Here is a 17402-nt window from a genome sequence, read left to right on the forward strand (position 1 = left end):
TGATAAAGCAAACAATCTCCAGATAACCATTTGTCTGATAGCCTGTAGCCATAGATGAGCTTAATGAGATAAACTCCAAGGTTAACATCCAAATGAAATTATTTTGTGTGTGTTTGTGTGTACATGCATGAGTGTGTGTGTGTACATGCGTGTGTGTATGTGTGTGTAAGAAATATGTATGAGGGGCTTCTTTTAGTCTCTGTCTACCGAATCCACTCATAAGCTTAGAACATGAGAAATAGTAGAAGAGAGAGCTAGCATCTCCTCTTATATCTTAGAATTTACATAGGTTAAATAAAGAGTTGAATCATTTCATAACACTAATAAGAAAGAAACCTATATGTCAGAACTCAGAGAATGCTATAAATTAATATCACAGCACAATGAAAATAATAAATCATTGGAGAGGTCATAAGTGGAGGTGAAAAAAAAATTGATGAAGAAATAGTCTTAACCTCTACTTTGTTTTTAACATTGTTCATTTTTGTGAGTATTTCTTCAACACATTTTGGCATGGTAGTCTGATAAAGGACAAGGTTCTCCAGAGTTGATAGCCTGTAAAGAAAGAAAATAAATAAAACATGATAAATAGCTATAATAATAAAATAAACAACATATTACTCCCTACCCCACCTCACTCTCTCAGTTTCTGACATGAACCATCAAATACAGAGCAGCTAAGCAATGGTGAGTTGACCAACTTTTGGAAACTAGTGGCTCACTGCTCTATGCATGTACCTTGTTACCTTGGACATAGAAATGAAACACTTCCCCCATTCTTTGTTCGGAAAGTTAGCGATAATGAAGAAGACATTAATACTTATAATGTTGATAGAGATGCAGAGATGATGATGGTGGTGGTGGTTAAGGACATGACAATGAAATGATTCAGATGATTAGTTAAATAGATGAAGATATCTACTATGCTGTACAAGTTTGGTGGTTCAAAAACTTCACTTCAAACCCTATTGGAATAGTCTCACAGTTATATAATCTATCTGCCTATTCATATCTGTCTCTGATTTTAACTGAAGTAGCTAAATTTATCATCCTTTGTTATTCCATAACATTAACAATAAGGAGCCAACATTACAAGAAAAGTTTGGAAAAACATAAGCTAATAACATTGCCATTCCACAATAAAACTAGATCATTTGTTTTCAAGTCCATAGGTTAGACAAATATATTATTGAGGCATTGTTTTACAGCTAGATGCTCTTCCTGTCATTAACCGTTGCTGGTTTTTTAAGTAAGGTATTTCTTATTTCACAAGTGTTTGAAGGTGAAAAGCCAGTAGATTATTTGTTGATAGGAGAAAATGATATTTGCTTCACCAGTTGTAGCTCACAATTTTTCTGGTGACAAAAATGACAACTGACTGTAAAACAATGCCTTGATAATATACTCATCTAACCCATACTAGCATGGAAAACAAACATAAAATGAACAAAGAAATATATATATATGTATATATCCTAATCTCTCTCTCTATAACATTCTCTCTTTCTCAAACACATAAACATACACACAAATATATACACAGTTTCTTTCTTTAAGAAGAATCACTTCACACCGACTAATCCACTATAATAATAATCCTGAAATTATACCTTATTTGGAATTTGATTTTGATGGCATTGAACAGGTTGTCAATGAAGTATGATAGTGACGGTCTTTGACTTTCTACCAAAACATTCTACATAGACTAGAAGCTGTACAAGAAATAACAAATAATTGTTGATTGGCCTCAAGCATGTCCTAACCAATCAGACATGCCTTTTTTGCATATCAATGACTACGTTATCCAATATCTCTTTATTTTAAAGTGATAGGATGTCATTCGATGGATGTCTGGTTGTTGTATCTAGCATATCAAGCAGCCATGTACAGGTGCTCTCATTAACTTGAGAAGATGTGAAAAGATATAACGAATCTATTTCAAGTATTTGAGTAAAGAGAGGAAGTTGAACAGATGATACTGTTTAGCCCTAGGTTGTCCTCAGTTGAGCAGACCTAAGAACAAAAGTATTCTAGCCATGATCATCCCCTGTCTCTATTCAACTACCTGATTGACACAGTACCACATAGGACTGCACCAGTCAGTCAGTCCTGAAATGCACTATATCACAAAAATCATACAAACTTTGCTTACATTCATTTTGAAGGAAATGAGGAACTATTTAATGTAAATGAAATAATATTCTAACCCCTTTCTCTATTGTTCATTTCTGTTCTGTAGTAGGATAATTACAACAGTGGGCTCTTGATTTCAAAAAATTTCTGAAAACGTTAAGACTTAAAGTATAATAAATCCTGAATGAACATGCTCTCTTTCTATTTTTTTTTTTAAAGATGACAGGGAAGTTTGACTGTTATTTCTAGCAGATTAGGCAAAGATCAACAGAATGATTTTAATTACAATAAATCTGGAGATTGATAGTAATTAATAAAAAATTTCTAGTAAAAATCATTTCTCACTGTTTGTAGCATGAGTTACTCCATCTTGATTTTACATAAAATATAATGATGTCTGGATCTTCCCCATAAAGAAGAAAACTATACTGAGATTAATCTTTATAAAAGATTTTCAATGTGTGTGTGTGTGTGTGTGTGTGTGTGTGTGTGTGTGTGTGCACACGTGATGTAAATATGCATTTTCCATTTCTTCAAAATGATAAATAGCATTAATCTATAACATGATGGAAATGTCTTATACAACAAAGATTGCATTATAATGAGTTCATGTACTCTAGTTTTCTATCTCTCTAACCACAAAAGTAAAAAGTCAATGTAATAGAATGTAGAAAACAAATTATGCAAACCTTTTCTCTATGTTTTCCCACTGACGTTTGGTATGTTCAGGTATTTCATCTGAAAATAAAAACAAAAATAGATGAATAAATAAACAAGTAAAGAGCAATTTTCAAAAGCATTTCAACAAAGAATTAATGTGAAGAAAACATTTTCAGGAAACAAAACAAAAACAAACCTCAGACTTAGAAGATAAAAAATAAATCAATAAATTCTGTCAATAAAATAAAATAAAATAAACAGTTTATTAGTTTCCATGACACCTACTAAAATTCACTTTCAGATATAAGAAAACAAAAATAGTACAAAATATTTGTAAAAGAAGTTTCTTTAAAAGCAAAATGTCTTAGTGCAATTATTTGCAAATGACAAGGTCTGGTTTACTACAGGAAGAACATACTTATCAATGAAGGAATTTGTTCTTCACCATACACAACAATTTAGCTGCTCTAGGATCTGAAGCATTTGCCATTCTAATTAGTCAATATTAGATAATTTCTTCACTTCTTATTCTAACTACATACCATTCCCCTACTAAGACTACTAAGCTTTTTGATCTCTTCGTCACTGCCAAACCAATCTTTTGCTCATGTGTCACAACTTATCCATCTAAAAGGCCTTCTAATCATTGTATCTTGTTCTAAGCACATTCCAAATTTCATTAAAATTGGAACCAACATGAGAGCATCTCCATAGTCACTTGACCTGCTGAAAATAACAATCAAATTTTTAAAAAAGAACACACTGGATATTGTATTTTCCAGCATACAAGTCATGTTTTTCAGACCAAAATTTACAGCCAGAAAAGGCAAGTCAAAGAAAAATCTCTGTGAGAATGGGTATTAAGGAAAAAGAGGGTCAACTAATACAAGTACCGACTTAAACATTGACTTCTTGTTTGAAAAATCTACCTCAGCTTATATAGTATGTCAATTTGTATACTGGAAAATACAGTGATTCAGGGCTAAATGTAATTTATAAGAAGACCAGATGTTCACAGCTGGAGCACTTTTAACCATTGGTCTGCTCAATCAGGGCTGATTTTTAAATATCAAAATTCTATACATTCCTTATAATAGTCACCAGCGCCATATCCTTTTTGATCATTAAGACATCAGTCAATTCCATTCTAACAAACCATGAAAAAAAAGTCATGTTTAAGATTTGAGTATTATAAGACAGCAGACTAAGTAACAAAGAAAATTTCTCTGAGTTGTATCACTCCTCTACATCTCCAAACATAGATCAGGTAAAATAATGTTGTGTTACAGCCAAACAACCAAAAATACAGCTTCTGGTACCTGGAAAAATTTATTTATTATCAACTGAGAAGCATTCATCAATAGATGAAACTTCCAGAAAATGACTGTCAAATGTGTAAACCAGTGTCTGCCAAACTTTTTTACTGTACAACACACTGGGTGAGGAGAATTTATTTTGCGGCACACCAAATAAAAATCCCAACAAAATTGAATATATTTTATTAGTATGAGTAAAAATAGATTCTTATAGTAAAAATAAAATAACATTGTTTTATGAATATATATATAGGTAATATAATACAATAATAATGTTTTTAGTGAGAAGGATGCAAGTGATTTTGAGAAAGAATTTTGTCAAAACGCAGATTTAAATTAGATAAACAAATACGCAACTCCTCATCTGCCATTTTTTTTACTTCATTTCCATAAGTGCAAGGATACCCAATTTGCAAAGATATGATGATCTAAAGGGCAACAGAGATTTTATGACTGTAGTAGCTAATCGAGGGTATTGGCTCCAAAGTGAAATCCAAAATTCTGACAATTCTAGCACAGAAAATGAGGCTTTGTGCACAGGATTGTTTTTCAAGTCTATAAAATTTTCTTCTTCTATTAATGTTAATCAAGTGATGGAAAATACTTAGAAAATGATACAGAAATGTCTTCTACTGTTTTCTACACTTTTAACAAAATTTTAAATTTGTTTGGAAAAGCCTCTACGCTTGGGAAGCAATCAAGCTGCGTGTTTTTAACTTTCCTGATCCACAGTTCTAACTTGTTGGTGAAAGACTTTAATTTGCCTGTAACTGTAATAATATTTTCGTTCGCTCCTTGCAGACTCTAATTTAAAACGTTCAACTTCTCAAAAAGATCATTGAGAAATGCTGCTTCCAGCCACCAATTATCATCGTTAAGAAATTCAAATCCAGAATTGTCAGCATCAAAGAAACATATTATTTCAGTTCGCAAAGAAATAAATCGAGTGAACACTTTTCCTTTCGTGAGCCATCGCACTTCTGTATGAAGTAGTATAAACACTTAAAATCAGAATCCATAATTTCACATAGGGATGCAAAAAGTTTGCACCGTAGGGAATGCGATTTTATGTAATTTACCACTTTAACAATGTTGTCTGTCATCTTCAGGAAACCATCAGGTAGAAATTTAGACACCAAAACATTGTGGTGAATCATGCAATGTACAATTTTAACTTGTGAATGGTTTTGTAATACATGAGCCACGAAGCCTTTCTTTTGACCCTGCATGGATGGAGTATCATCAGTTCAAATGCCAATACAAATTTGCCACTGCATCCCTCTCAATACGACATTTTGGTTTACCAGGTTAAAGATATCTTCTGTCATTCTTTCCTTCAATTCACAACAAAAGAAAAACTGACTTATGATTTGCAGAAATGAAATTAGTTGAGCTTTGTTGCTGATGTCTGTACTTTCATCAATTTGAGTTCATTTTTTGCTTCAGTGAAATGTTTGCGGAGCTGAATTTTACAAGAAATCATGTGGGCAGACAAAGGAATGGTCTTAGTTTGTTTGACAGCTTCATCACTAATCATTGTGTCAATGGCAATTTCCAAGGCTGGTAAATTAAGGTTTTCAGCATCAGAATGTGTTTTTTTCTTTCTTTGTCAAAAGCTGGGCAATCTTGTAACTAGTGATTTGAGCTTTCTCAGGAATTGAGTAAAATTTCTTCAGCCTTTTTGATTGAATTTTAAAATTATTTTTTAATCTCTCAAAGTATTTTTTTGGTTTGTCCTTATATAGTGGATGATTTGTTATTAAATGACGTTGAAGTTTACTGGGAACCATCTCTTTATTTGACAGTGTTGTAAAACAAATCATACAAAAAGGAACTGAGTTGTCTTTTTCTGATAATATAAAACCATATTGGATGTAATTTTCATTATATTTTCATTTTGATGAGGTGAAATTTTTATTCTGGTGTTTGTCTTGTTTGCTATGACTCTCTTTCTTATTTTTCTGGGGTCTCAATAAAAATTTGTCCATGTTTAAATCTAAAACTAAAAATCGATTAAAATTAACAAAATAATTTATGTAAATTATAAATAAATCAAAAATTTTATACTATTAGGACTACTAAACAATTTACTTATAGACAATCTCAGTTTAAATGCAGAAATGTAATATATTGTAGCAAAACTGCTGTTTGTCATGTAATTAATTTATATTTACCCTATTTTATGATTTATATTTACACTTGAAATTTGCTAATTTTCTTGGATTGTTGTTTCCCGAAAATCCCGAAAACATTTTTCACAGCACTCCAGGAATCTCTCTCAGCACACAGTTTGGCAGACACTGGTGTAAATGATAAACTTGTACAACTGAAAACTTGTAGGAGCTCACATCTTCCTACCTGTGGCTTAAATGCAAACAAAAGGTTTGGTTTCCTCTTCGATATCAGCAATGATTAGTTGCTAGATTTATTATAAATCACAACTGAAACCCATAATTGGCTACTTTTTGTATATTTGGGCTGCTGCTACCTACACTAATGTCCAAAACAGACCATCTGTCGGATTAGTAAAAATTTCCTCTCCAACATACTGCATCGCGTAGCTACAGACATTGTTTAATTTCCTTGTGACTTCTATCACTATTTCAACAGCTTCGGCTTACTCTCAACTAACAAGCTGTGTATACCTAAGCAACTAACTACAGTAAACTGATTATTATATAGGCTTACTAGTTATATCTGAGATAGTACACATACTGTGAATATTCATATTGAGAATTGTATCTTCAAAAATCAAACTTCAGTCACTTACAATCCACCAGTGTTCTCATTCTCATTGATTTTATAATTCCATTCTGTTCCTCTGAATGCGTTGAGTGTATATAGTTTCTACCTAAATCTGTTGACTAACTGCAGCAATCTTTCCTTCTTCCACCATCTCATTGAATACTAACCTCTCCAAAGTCCCTGTTAAACACTTTATAAAATCCTTAAAACTGCAACCCTCTGCAACTCTCTTCCTCCTTTCACTGTTTTTATAATTCCTGATGTCAAGTTAGCAATGGATTTTTCAGATACAGTTTTAATGGGAAGCTGACACTAAAATTTAATTCAACAGAACCAAAGGATATTTAATTTTCTAGAAACGATATTTAGCCTTTAGCCAGGCAAAGCCTCCAGCCCATCAGGAATCACTGCTGAGATGCTTAAAACATCTGATGGTGTGGGCTATAGCCCAGTCACTCACATTGCAAACCAGGTAGTTCATGCTGGAATCATATCCCATGACTGGCGTAGCAGCACCAGAGTCAACTGCTACAAAGGTAAAGGTGATGCTTGAGATAGAAATAACTACAAGGGTATCAAACTGCTGGATCACAGAAGAGGTCATAGCCTATCTCATTAGGGAGAGAATCTGCTAAGATGAGATGCCGTTTGGTTTTGTGCCAGGTAGAAGCACTACTGATGCTATATTCCTGGTTCGACAGCTGCAGGAGAAATACCTAGCTAAAGATAAACCCCTATACTTAGCTTTCGTGGACTTGGAGGAAGCCTTTGACAGGGTCCCCTGATCCCTTATCTGGTGAGCGATGCGGAAACTGGAGATTGACGAATAGTTAATAAGGGCTGTACACGCCCTATACAGAGAGGCTGTTAGTAAGATTAGGATTGGCAATGAGTATAGTGAAGAATTCTGGGTAGAGGTAAGGGTCCACCAAGGTTCAGCCCTCAGTCCCCTTTTATTCATTATAGTCCTCCAGGCAATAACAGAGGAATTCAAGATGGGTTGCCCCTGGGAGCTCCTCTATGCTGATGACCTGACCCTCATAGCAGAATCACTAGAAAAGAAATTTTGGGTGTGGAAGCAAGGTTTAGAATCAAAAGGCCTAAGAGTCAATGTAGCAAAGACCAAAGATCTAGTAAGTAGGAAGGCGAACTCATCACACACCCACTCAGGTAGGTGGCCCTGCTTGATCTGTAGAAAAGGTGTAGGTAGAAACTCCATAAGATGTACCCAGTGTAAGCTATGGACACATAAGAGGTGCAGCAACATCAAAGGAAGATTAACCAAGAAGATAGCTTTCATGTGCGGCAGATGCATAGGTGCAATAAACACCACAGATGCTCAGAAAAAAGATTCCATCACACTCCAGGGGAAGAAACTAGAAGTAGTTGATAGCTTCCGCTACCTAGGTGACCAAGTTAGTAGTGGAGGGGATGCTCAGAGAGTGCTACCACTACAATAAGAATGGCCTGGGCAATGTTTAGAAAGCTTCTACCCCTGCTGGTGACAAAGGGCCTCTCGCTCAGAGTGAAAGGTAGATTGTACGATGCATGTGTGCAAACTGTCATGCTTCAGGGCAGTGAAACATGGGCCGTGACTGTAGAAGACATGCGTAGGTTCGAAAGAAATGAATCTAGCATGATCCGCTAGATGTGTAATATCAGTGTGCACACACGACAGAGTGTAAGTGTCCTGAGAGAAATGTTGGACATAAGAAGCATTGGATGTGGCATGCAAGAGAGATGTTTGCGCTGGTATGGTCATGTACTATGGATGGATGAGGAGAGCTGTGTGAAGAAGTGACACTCCCAAACAGTTGAAGGAATCCGGGGTTGAGGTAGACCCAGGAAGACATAGGATGAAGTAGTGAAGCATGACCTTTGAACGTTAGGCCTCACAGAGGCAATGATGAAAGTCCAAAACCTCTGGAGATATGTTGTGGCTACGAAGACCCAACAAATAAAGTGAGTTTATGGCTGTATCCTACACCAGTTTCACATAACCAGCCCCAGCCCCAGCCCATTCAAAAGTATCTTGGATCGTAGGACAACCTGCTGTGCTTACCTTGGATTGTAGGGCAACCTGCTGTGCTTGAGGAGACCTATTGAGTCAAGTACATCAACATCAAAATGAAAATCAAATGGAAATTGTAGTTGTGATACCTGTGCTGGTGGCACGTAAAAAGCACCATCCGAACGTGGCTGATGCCAGTGCCGCTTTGACTGGCTTCCATGCCAGTGGCACGTAAAATGCACCAACTGATCGTGGCCATTGCCAGCTTCCTCTGGCCCCTGTGCCGGTGGCACGAAAAAAGCACCCACTACACTCATGGAGTGGTTGGCATTAGGAAGGGCATCCAACTGTAGAAACACTGCCAGCTCAGACTGGAGGTTGGTGCAGCCTCCTGGCTTCCCAGACCCCGGTCGAACTGTCCAACCCATGCTAGCATGGAAAACAGACGTTAAACGATGATGATGATGATGATGATGATGTATTATTATATCTCTAGTAAATTGAGATTTTTCTTCTTAACATTCAGAGTACAAATCTTGCTGGTTTCAACTGTGTCTTTCATCCCTCCAGAGTCACTAAATCAAGTGCCAAGTAAATGCTGGGCTCAGTTCAATTTGTTATATTGGTCCTTCATATGTGTAGTCTTTGTGTGTGTAGTCACATTTTAGGAGTCAGTTAAAATATAATGTTCCAGTTGTTGCACTGACAACTTTCACTTGGTTTTATGACCCTAACTTCTCGTATCCACGGCCTATTTTTTTTTCTGTCAGTAGAAATTAGTGCATCAGGAAACAAATTCAAAATATAATAGAGAATTTGAAATTAAATTAAATCAGTTTCCAAATTAAATCAACAAACTTCATTACTTTGAGTAGAACACACTGATAAAACAATTAACCTTATCTGGCATGTCATGTATAATTTACTACAGGTTTCTATAACTAAATGTCTTACTACTTTCCGAAACTAAATCTTATATTTTTATGTTTCCATTTTTACTTCATTTACTTTCCATCATAAGATTTCTTATTGAAATTGTTTTATCTTTATGATTTTATTCTAAAGCATGGATGCTACAACTTCTTGATGCTATTCTCTGAGATAAAACAGTATTGTCTGTAGATATTATATGCTGGTTGGTTGAGATATTTGATATTTTTCACTGGTAATGTCATCTTATTCTAGAATTAGAATTAAAAAGAAAAAAAAAATTGTTTTCAGCATTATACAGCTTCACTCCAGTTAAATAAAGATATTGTTTCTAATGAAATGACACAAGCTAATTGAAGTTGATGGATTAACAGAATCGTCAGAGCATTGAAAAAATGTCTTGTGATATTTTTTTGACTTCTTAGCATGTTGAACTAAAATAACGTCAAGGTTAACTTTGCAGATATAAATAAAGTTCCAATCAAATATTGGGGATTGATATAATTGGCCATTCTGTTTCTTACAAATTTATATCTATATCAGAAACCACATAAAAATATATGACACAAACATAGGCACAGGCATGGTTGTGTGGTAAGAAGGTTGCTTCCCAACCACATTGTTCCAGGTTCAGCTCCACTGCATGGTACCTTGGGCAAGTGTCTTCTACTATAGCCTTGGGCTAACCAAAGCCTTGTGAGTGGAATTGGTAGATAGTAACTGAAAGAAGCCCATTATATGTATATGTGTGTATGAGATCGTTGCCAGTGCCCCTGGACTGGCTTGTGCGGGTGGCACATAAAAGACACCATTTCGAGCGTGGCCGTTTTCGTGCGGGTGACACGTAAAAGCACCCACTACACTCTCTGAGTGGTTGGCGTTAGGAAGGGCATCCAGCTGTAGAAACTCTGCCAAATCAGACTGGAGCCTGGTGTTGCCATCCGGTTTCACCAGTCCTCAGTCAAATCGTCCAACCCATGCTAGCATGGAAAGCGGACGTTAAACGATGATGATGATGATGATGATGATGATGATGTATATATTTGTGTATATATCACTTGATATATATGTATGTATATATCACTTGACAACTGATGTTGGGGGTTTTACGTCCTTGTAACTTAGCGGTCCATCAAAAGTGCTGATAGAAAAAGTACTGGACTTATAAAGAATAAGTCCTGGGGTTGATTTGTTCGACTAAAACCTCTTAAGGTGGTGCTCCAACATGGCTGAAGTCAAATGACTGAAACAAGAAAAAGAATAAAAGAAACTATTTAAAAGACCCTAGAAGTGAAATTTTGCAAAGGGAAATTAATGTTGAAATCTGTTGGTTGGACACTCCATCTTTGTCCTTGGGTGACAGACTCAATCTATTGCCTGGTTTTAATACCACATTTGGTACCTTGAGTACTTTCAGTGGAGTCCACTCTATTGTTAGCATTCAGTCTAGATTTGATTTGATGATAACTTCCTAGATTCCTCTTTTCTTCCTGCCAATCTCAGCAGCTCTGAAAATAATTATGGGCACTGCCCTTACTCACCCTAAGCAAAAGAGAAAGAACTATAATTTATAAACCTATAACATGTTTTCCCTAAAATGTTGTCTAATAACACTTTGGAAATATATTTCACATATCCAACATGTTCCTATGGCTACATTGTATAATAAAACTTCAGAAATATATTTTATACCTACATGTTCCCATCACTATATTGCTTAATAACACTAAGAAATATATTTTATATCTCCAACAAGTTTCTATGACTACATTGTCTAATAACGCTCCAGGACTATATTTTACATCTACATGTTATCTAATAAATCCCAATGACAAAATTTTATATTTACATATTTCCTTTTGTATGTTTTCTGATCAAGATTCCAAGATCATTCAACTCTCACCCCTCACCCATACACTGCCCATATACACATATTTCAAGGCAAGGACTGAAGCCACAAACCTTGATATTAATGCACAGACCTTGAATGATCTCAAACTAAAGCATCCAATCTGCAATGTTAATATCAATTATCCTAACATTCCTTAAGAACAGAGTATCATGTAACATTAATGCTTTCCATAGATCAGAGAAGATGGGTGAGATAAAAAATTATTGGGCTAAATGTATCATAAATTTATTTCTGTAAATAATAATACTATTTTATAAGCTTAAAGCTTATAAGTGAGCACCGTATATTGACTAAAGAAAATAGTTTAAATATTGCAGCATATAATCCTCGATGGAAAAAAGTGGGCTATCCGTATGCCCCAATATTAAGACTATTTTCTTTAGTCAATACACAGTGAATGTTTATAAGCTTTAAGCTTATAAAATATTATTATTATTTACAGAACTGAAGATGGCAAGCTGGCAGAATCGTAAGCACACTGGGTGAAATGCTTAGTGGTATTTTGGCCATTGCTACGTTCTGAGTTCAGATTCCGTCGAGGTCAACTTTGCTTTCCATCCTTTCAGGGTTGATAAATTAAGTACCAGTGAAACATTGGGGGTTGATGAAATTGACTAGTCCACTGCCTGCAAATTTCAGGCCTTGTGCCTTTAGTAGAAAGGATTATTTACAGAATTGTCACTTGTCACCGCTTCTCAATTCATCACAGAAAATGCATATGCTTGTTCGTTTAGAAAACAACACTATGGAATTATAGTTCTTAAATCTAACGAAAGAAGTGAGTGGGTATGTTGGTGTCATGGTAGCACACTTATCATGAATATACAGAGGTGTGGGTTTGTGTCCCATGCATATGGAAAATCCACTTTTTTTTTCTATTGAGGGCTTATATGCCCCAATATTAGACTATTTTCTTTAATCAATACACAGTGATCACTTATAAGCATCACACTTATAAAATATCATTATCATTATTACAGAATTGTCACTTGTCACTGCTTCACAATTCATTGCAGAAACTTTATTTATTTAACACTGCAATAGCTTGTGTAACTGGATCAGTGATTGGGCTACTGGAAGGCTGTAGCCTTCCAGTAGCCCAATCACTGATTTATGGCATTTCTGATGGTGAGTATGACAAGTGAGTGTCAATAATTCAGTGAAGAACAAATATCTCAAGAGATTTAACTTAAAGAACATTAGTTTTTTTTTCAGTTTTCTTGCCAATATTTACATTCTTCACCAATATAGAAAAGACAAAGCAAGATATATAAATATATATACACACACACAAACACACATATACATACATGCATACACACAGGCATACATATACACCACCACCAAGTTCCTAGACCATAAAAAGGGAAAACCATGGACACTCAACAAATGTAAGCTGTGCAAAACTAAAAGTGGAGACATCAACCACATTACTGTCAACTGCAAGACAATGTCTTTTAGATATTATCTTTCCATGAGTCATGATGTGGTTGCTGGAACAGTTTGGAACACAAAATAAAGAAAAAGAAAATACCAGCAGGCAAAGTTGACAATACTGACAGCAAATAGTCGAAAGAATATTGGTGGTACTTAAAAATTAAAACAGCTACAAAGTTAAAACAATTAGGTAGATGTTGTGTGGGAGCACAAGAAAACAATATACTCTTGTGAATCAGCTGCCCTCTGGACCCCGTTGTGGTCAGAAAAATACAAGGGAAAGAAAACACCTATGGACTGTTGATAAAGAATTGGAAAATCCAGTAACTAAGATGCACTTTCAGTTTCATATCTATTATTATTGGAGAAACAGGATATGTATAAACCTGCCTGGAGCAAAATATGGCTGAACTTGGGTTCTTACAGAAAGAATACTACTCCTTGACTCATATGCTACAAACAATCACGGTATCTGGGACAGTAAAAACTTACAAAACTTTAATATTTAAAGGATGACAAAAAAAATCAAGATGTTTTCCTTCACAACCTTGCTACCAAGCAGGTGACCAGTTAAAATTAACTCTAAATTAAAAAGAGGAGAAAAAAAAACATGAGCACACACACACACACACACACAGTGCAGTGAAAGTAATGATTGGCTTCAATGGAAATCTATAATCAATAATGAAACTATTATTCACCAACTGCAACACAAAATATATAAATACACCACAGGCTTCCACATAGGTTCTTTCAAAACAAATTCCACTCAAGGTGATACACAATGTGAATTGTACCTGTAACCATGCTATTTCCATCTTACTTTATTTTGAGCTCAAATCACAACATCAACTACATCTTTTTACCCTCTAAGATCAAACTAAACTAAAAGAAACACACTGGGATTGGATTGCCTAACAACTGCTACTATACACAAAGAAAGAACAAGAAAATACTGATATTTTCTTTCCAATTTTTCATTAGTTCTTATTTTAAAATGGGAATGGCTTACTTTTTAAGTAAGCATCATTCTACTAGATGATTAGGAAGGCTCAGATGTTTTGGAGAGGGCAAAAGGAGAAACAACTGATACACTGAGAGACGATATCTTTTAACTTGTAATCATCTACTTCATATTTAGATTTCATTTCAATATTTTACATCCAGGATAGAGAATAATGTACAGGAATTTTTAATTATAAGTGAGTAGCAGTCAGTGATGTAATTAGAGATGATGTGATATACTGGATTGAGTATGAATATCAAAGAACATAATGAATATAAGATATTTGAAATGTAAGCAGATAGTGGTAAACTATAAAGTAAATCTGAATTATATGTAACAAGATATGCAGCAGAAGAATGAGAAAGGTTTGGAAAGCAGGGTGTAATTAGATATATTCATTTGTGAAGGTGGTGAGCTGGTAGAATCATTAGCACACAAGGCAAAATGCCTAGTAGTACTTCGTCATGTTCCGAGTTCAAATGCTGCTGACACCAACTTTGCCTTTCATTCTTTTGGGATTGATAGAATATGTACCAGTTGAACATTGAGGTCAATGTAATCAACTTACCCCCTCACCTGAACTTGCTTGCTTTGTGCCAAGATCTGAAAGCAATACATTATACATTTGCATAAATATTAATTAGTACACACACAGAGTTGTGGAGTGCTTCTGTGATCCAGCAGCTAGGAGGCTTGGTTGGCTGATTGGTTTGGGAATGGAAGTCCTAGCAGTCACTCTTCTATGGAAATTGAGTGACCATGTTAAGTTTGCATCAATATGATACCAGCAAGAAAGTTCACCAGGATGAAGTTGTCTAAGGATAGCTAATTCAGATCAGGGAAGAAATACAGTAGGCAAAAGATCCATATCAAGCAATAGTAGGATTGCATCTATAAACAGTTGTCAGTAGCCTGTCCAATAGAACTAAACATTATTAATATACAGGTATGGTTGTGTGGTGAAGAAGAGGCTCACATCCAAATCACATGCTTTGGGTTAAGTCTCACAATGTAGACAAATGTCTTCTTTAACACCTGGCTGACCAGCAAGCATAAGTGCAGGAACAAACCCAGAATGTTCAACGTGGTTACATTGGCTCCAGAATGTTCAAAGTGTTTACACTGGCCTCACAAAATTGTAGGGGATGCACTGGCACCTCCTGCACCTCCTGTTTCCAAGTCTATGCCAGTAAGTGGATTTACTAGACAGAAACTTAGAGAAGTCTCTCATAAAAGTGTGTTCATATGTATGTGGGAGTGAAAGAGTGTGTTTGTATGCTTATCTTGGGATCATATAATAGTTGTAAACAAGTGTCATTGTCATAGAAGCAGTGTTGTTTCTTTTCAATCTTCCATAAAACATACCTGACTATGGGGAAATATTTGTGAGTGTTGGCAACAACATGGACCATAAAAAATCTCTCCCATCAAATCAGTAAACAGAAACTGCATGAAGCCAGTCAATGTGTGTGTGTGTGGGGGGGGGGGGGGAGTGTACATGTCTGTGTGTCTTTGTGAATGCTTACATTCTGTAATTTGCATGAAAAACCATTGAGCTATATAGGGTGAACTTTCTTGTCATTCTCTGTCAGCAAATTATTCAGTAGCTCTGTGCTTTTGTAGATATGAGTACAAATTCCCTTTCTTGAAAAAACATTTAAGGGTAAGCAAAAGAAGTGCATCCAACTGTTAAACACTGCCTCTATAATATGTATTGTCTAAATAAATGTAAAATGTGTAAAAGAATACATCTGTACACATGTATATACGTCTGTATTTGTGCACATGTGTGTGTTCAGGTTTATGTTTATTTATTTATTTTTTTTTTTTTAAAGTTTCAGCTTAGAGCTGCGGCCATGCTGATGCACCACCGTGTTGCTACACTGTTATTACAGGGAGCCTCTTACAATATGTGGCACTTGGTGAAGAATGGAGTTTGATTTAGCAACCCTCATTTGCACCTCCTGCCGCGAGGTAGGTTCATCTGGGACTCTCGATAGGAAGAGGTCCAACTTTGATTTAAAAATTCCTACATCTACTTTGTGCAGATTCCTCAGGCTCTTTGGGAGAATATTAAAAAGCTGTGGGCCCCTGAATCCCAAGCTGTTGCAGTAACTGGTCCTGAAGCGCGATGGCATTGCTGGGATCTTTGGCACTATGCAGTGTCGTCCCGTTCTGGCATTGGTGTAGCTTTCAATGCCAAAATTTGGCACAATTCCTTCCAGGATCTTCCAGGATCTTCCAGGATCTTCCAGATGTATATTACTGCATACCTCTCCCGCCTTCTCTCCAGGGAATAGAGTCTTAGCTGTTTCAGCCTTTCCCAGTAGCTGAGCAGTTGCAAAGAGACAATCTTCTTTGTGAATCTCCTCTGGATTGCTTCAAGGTCTGCTGTTAATTTCAGACTGGTGGGTGACCACAGGCGGCTGAGCACGAATGTCCTCCAGAGGATCATCATGGTTTCCTTATCTCTGGTTCTGAATGTTCTCAGGATCCATCCAGCCAATCGTCTGCACTTTGTTGCCATTCTGGTAATGTGCACTTGGAAAGAGGTATCATCACTCATGTCGATACCCAGGTCTCTCACTGATTTAGGCTCTGGGATTGAAATTCCCTGTGGACCAGTGTACTCTGTAAGTTTAATATTCAGTTTTGGACGTTGGTAGCGCAGGGCTTGGAATTTTTCAGCATTAAACTGCATATTATTGTCCTCAGCCCATCTGTAAACTGAGTCCAATTCCTGCTGCAGGTGTGCAACATCACTGGAGTTCTGTATTTTCTGCGAGACTTTTGTATCGTCTGCGTAGCTTGCAAGAGTAGCTATCCGAGCACTTGAAGGCATATCCGAGAGAGCGACTATAAAAAGCAATGGTCCCAAGACAGTGCCCTGTGGAACACCGCTCATTATTTGTTTTCTCATAGAGGTGGCTCCATTAGCCACTACTGCCTGACTTCTATCTTTCAGAAAGTCATGTAACCACTCTCCAAGTTTTCCAGCTATGCCAAGATCACGCAGTTTGTGGCATATCACACCATGATCCACTTTGTCAAAAGCTTTTGCAAAATCAAGGTATATTACGTCCACATTTGAGTTGTTGAGTAACTGCCTCAACACCCAGTCGTAATGTTGTAAGAGCTGGGTCAGGCAGCTCCTACCTGGTTGAAAGCCATGTTGGGTATCACTCAGCAATTTATTTTCTTCAAGGAATGCGATCAGTTTTCCTCTGATTATCCTTTCCATGACTTTGCTGA

At 36.2% G+C, this 17402-nt stretch overlaps 1 protein-coding gene across 2 annotated transcripts in view; it reads right to left on the reverse strand.

The window, feature by feature from the left end:
• The window catches only part of LOC106868015 (high affinity cGMP-specific 3',5'-cyclic phosphodiesterase 9A), a 233024-nt gene that overhangs the window by 66474 nt on the left and 149148 nt on the right, over positions 1–17402 (reverse strand). For both annotated transcript variants that reach the window (XM_089357273.1, XM_089357274.1), the window contains 2 exons: positions 2823–2871; positions 456–555 (listed from right to left, as the gene is read on the reverse strand). In XM_089357273.1, the coding sequence (XP_089213399.1) occupies positions 456–555; positions 2823–2871 (149 nt within the window). The remainder of the gene's footprint in view (positions 1–455; positions 556–2822; positions 2872–17402) is intronic.

Source organism: Octopus bimaculoides, chromosome 9 (assembly GCF_046866305.1).
Source record: "Octopus bimaculoides isolate indiv1 chromosome 9, ASM4686630v1, whole genome shotgun sequence".
In the NCBI taxonomy this organism is placed as follows: domain Eukaryota; kingdom Metazoa; phylum Mollusca; class Cephalopoda; order Octopoda; family Octopodidae; genus Octopus; species Octopus bimaculoides.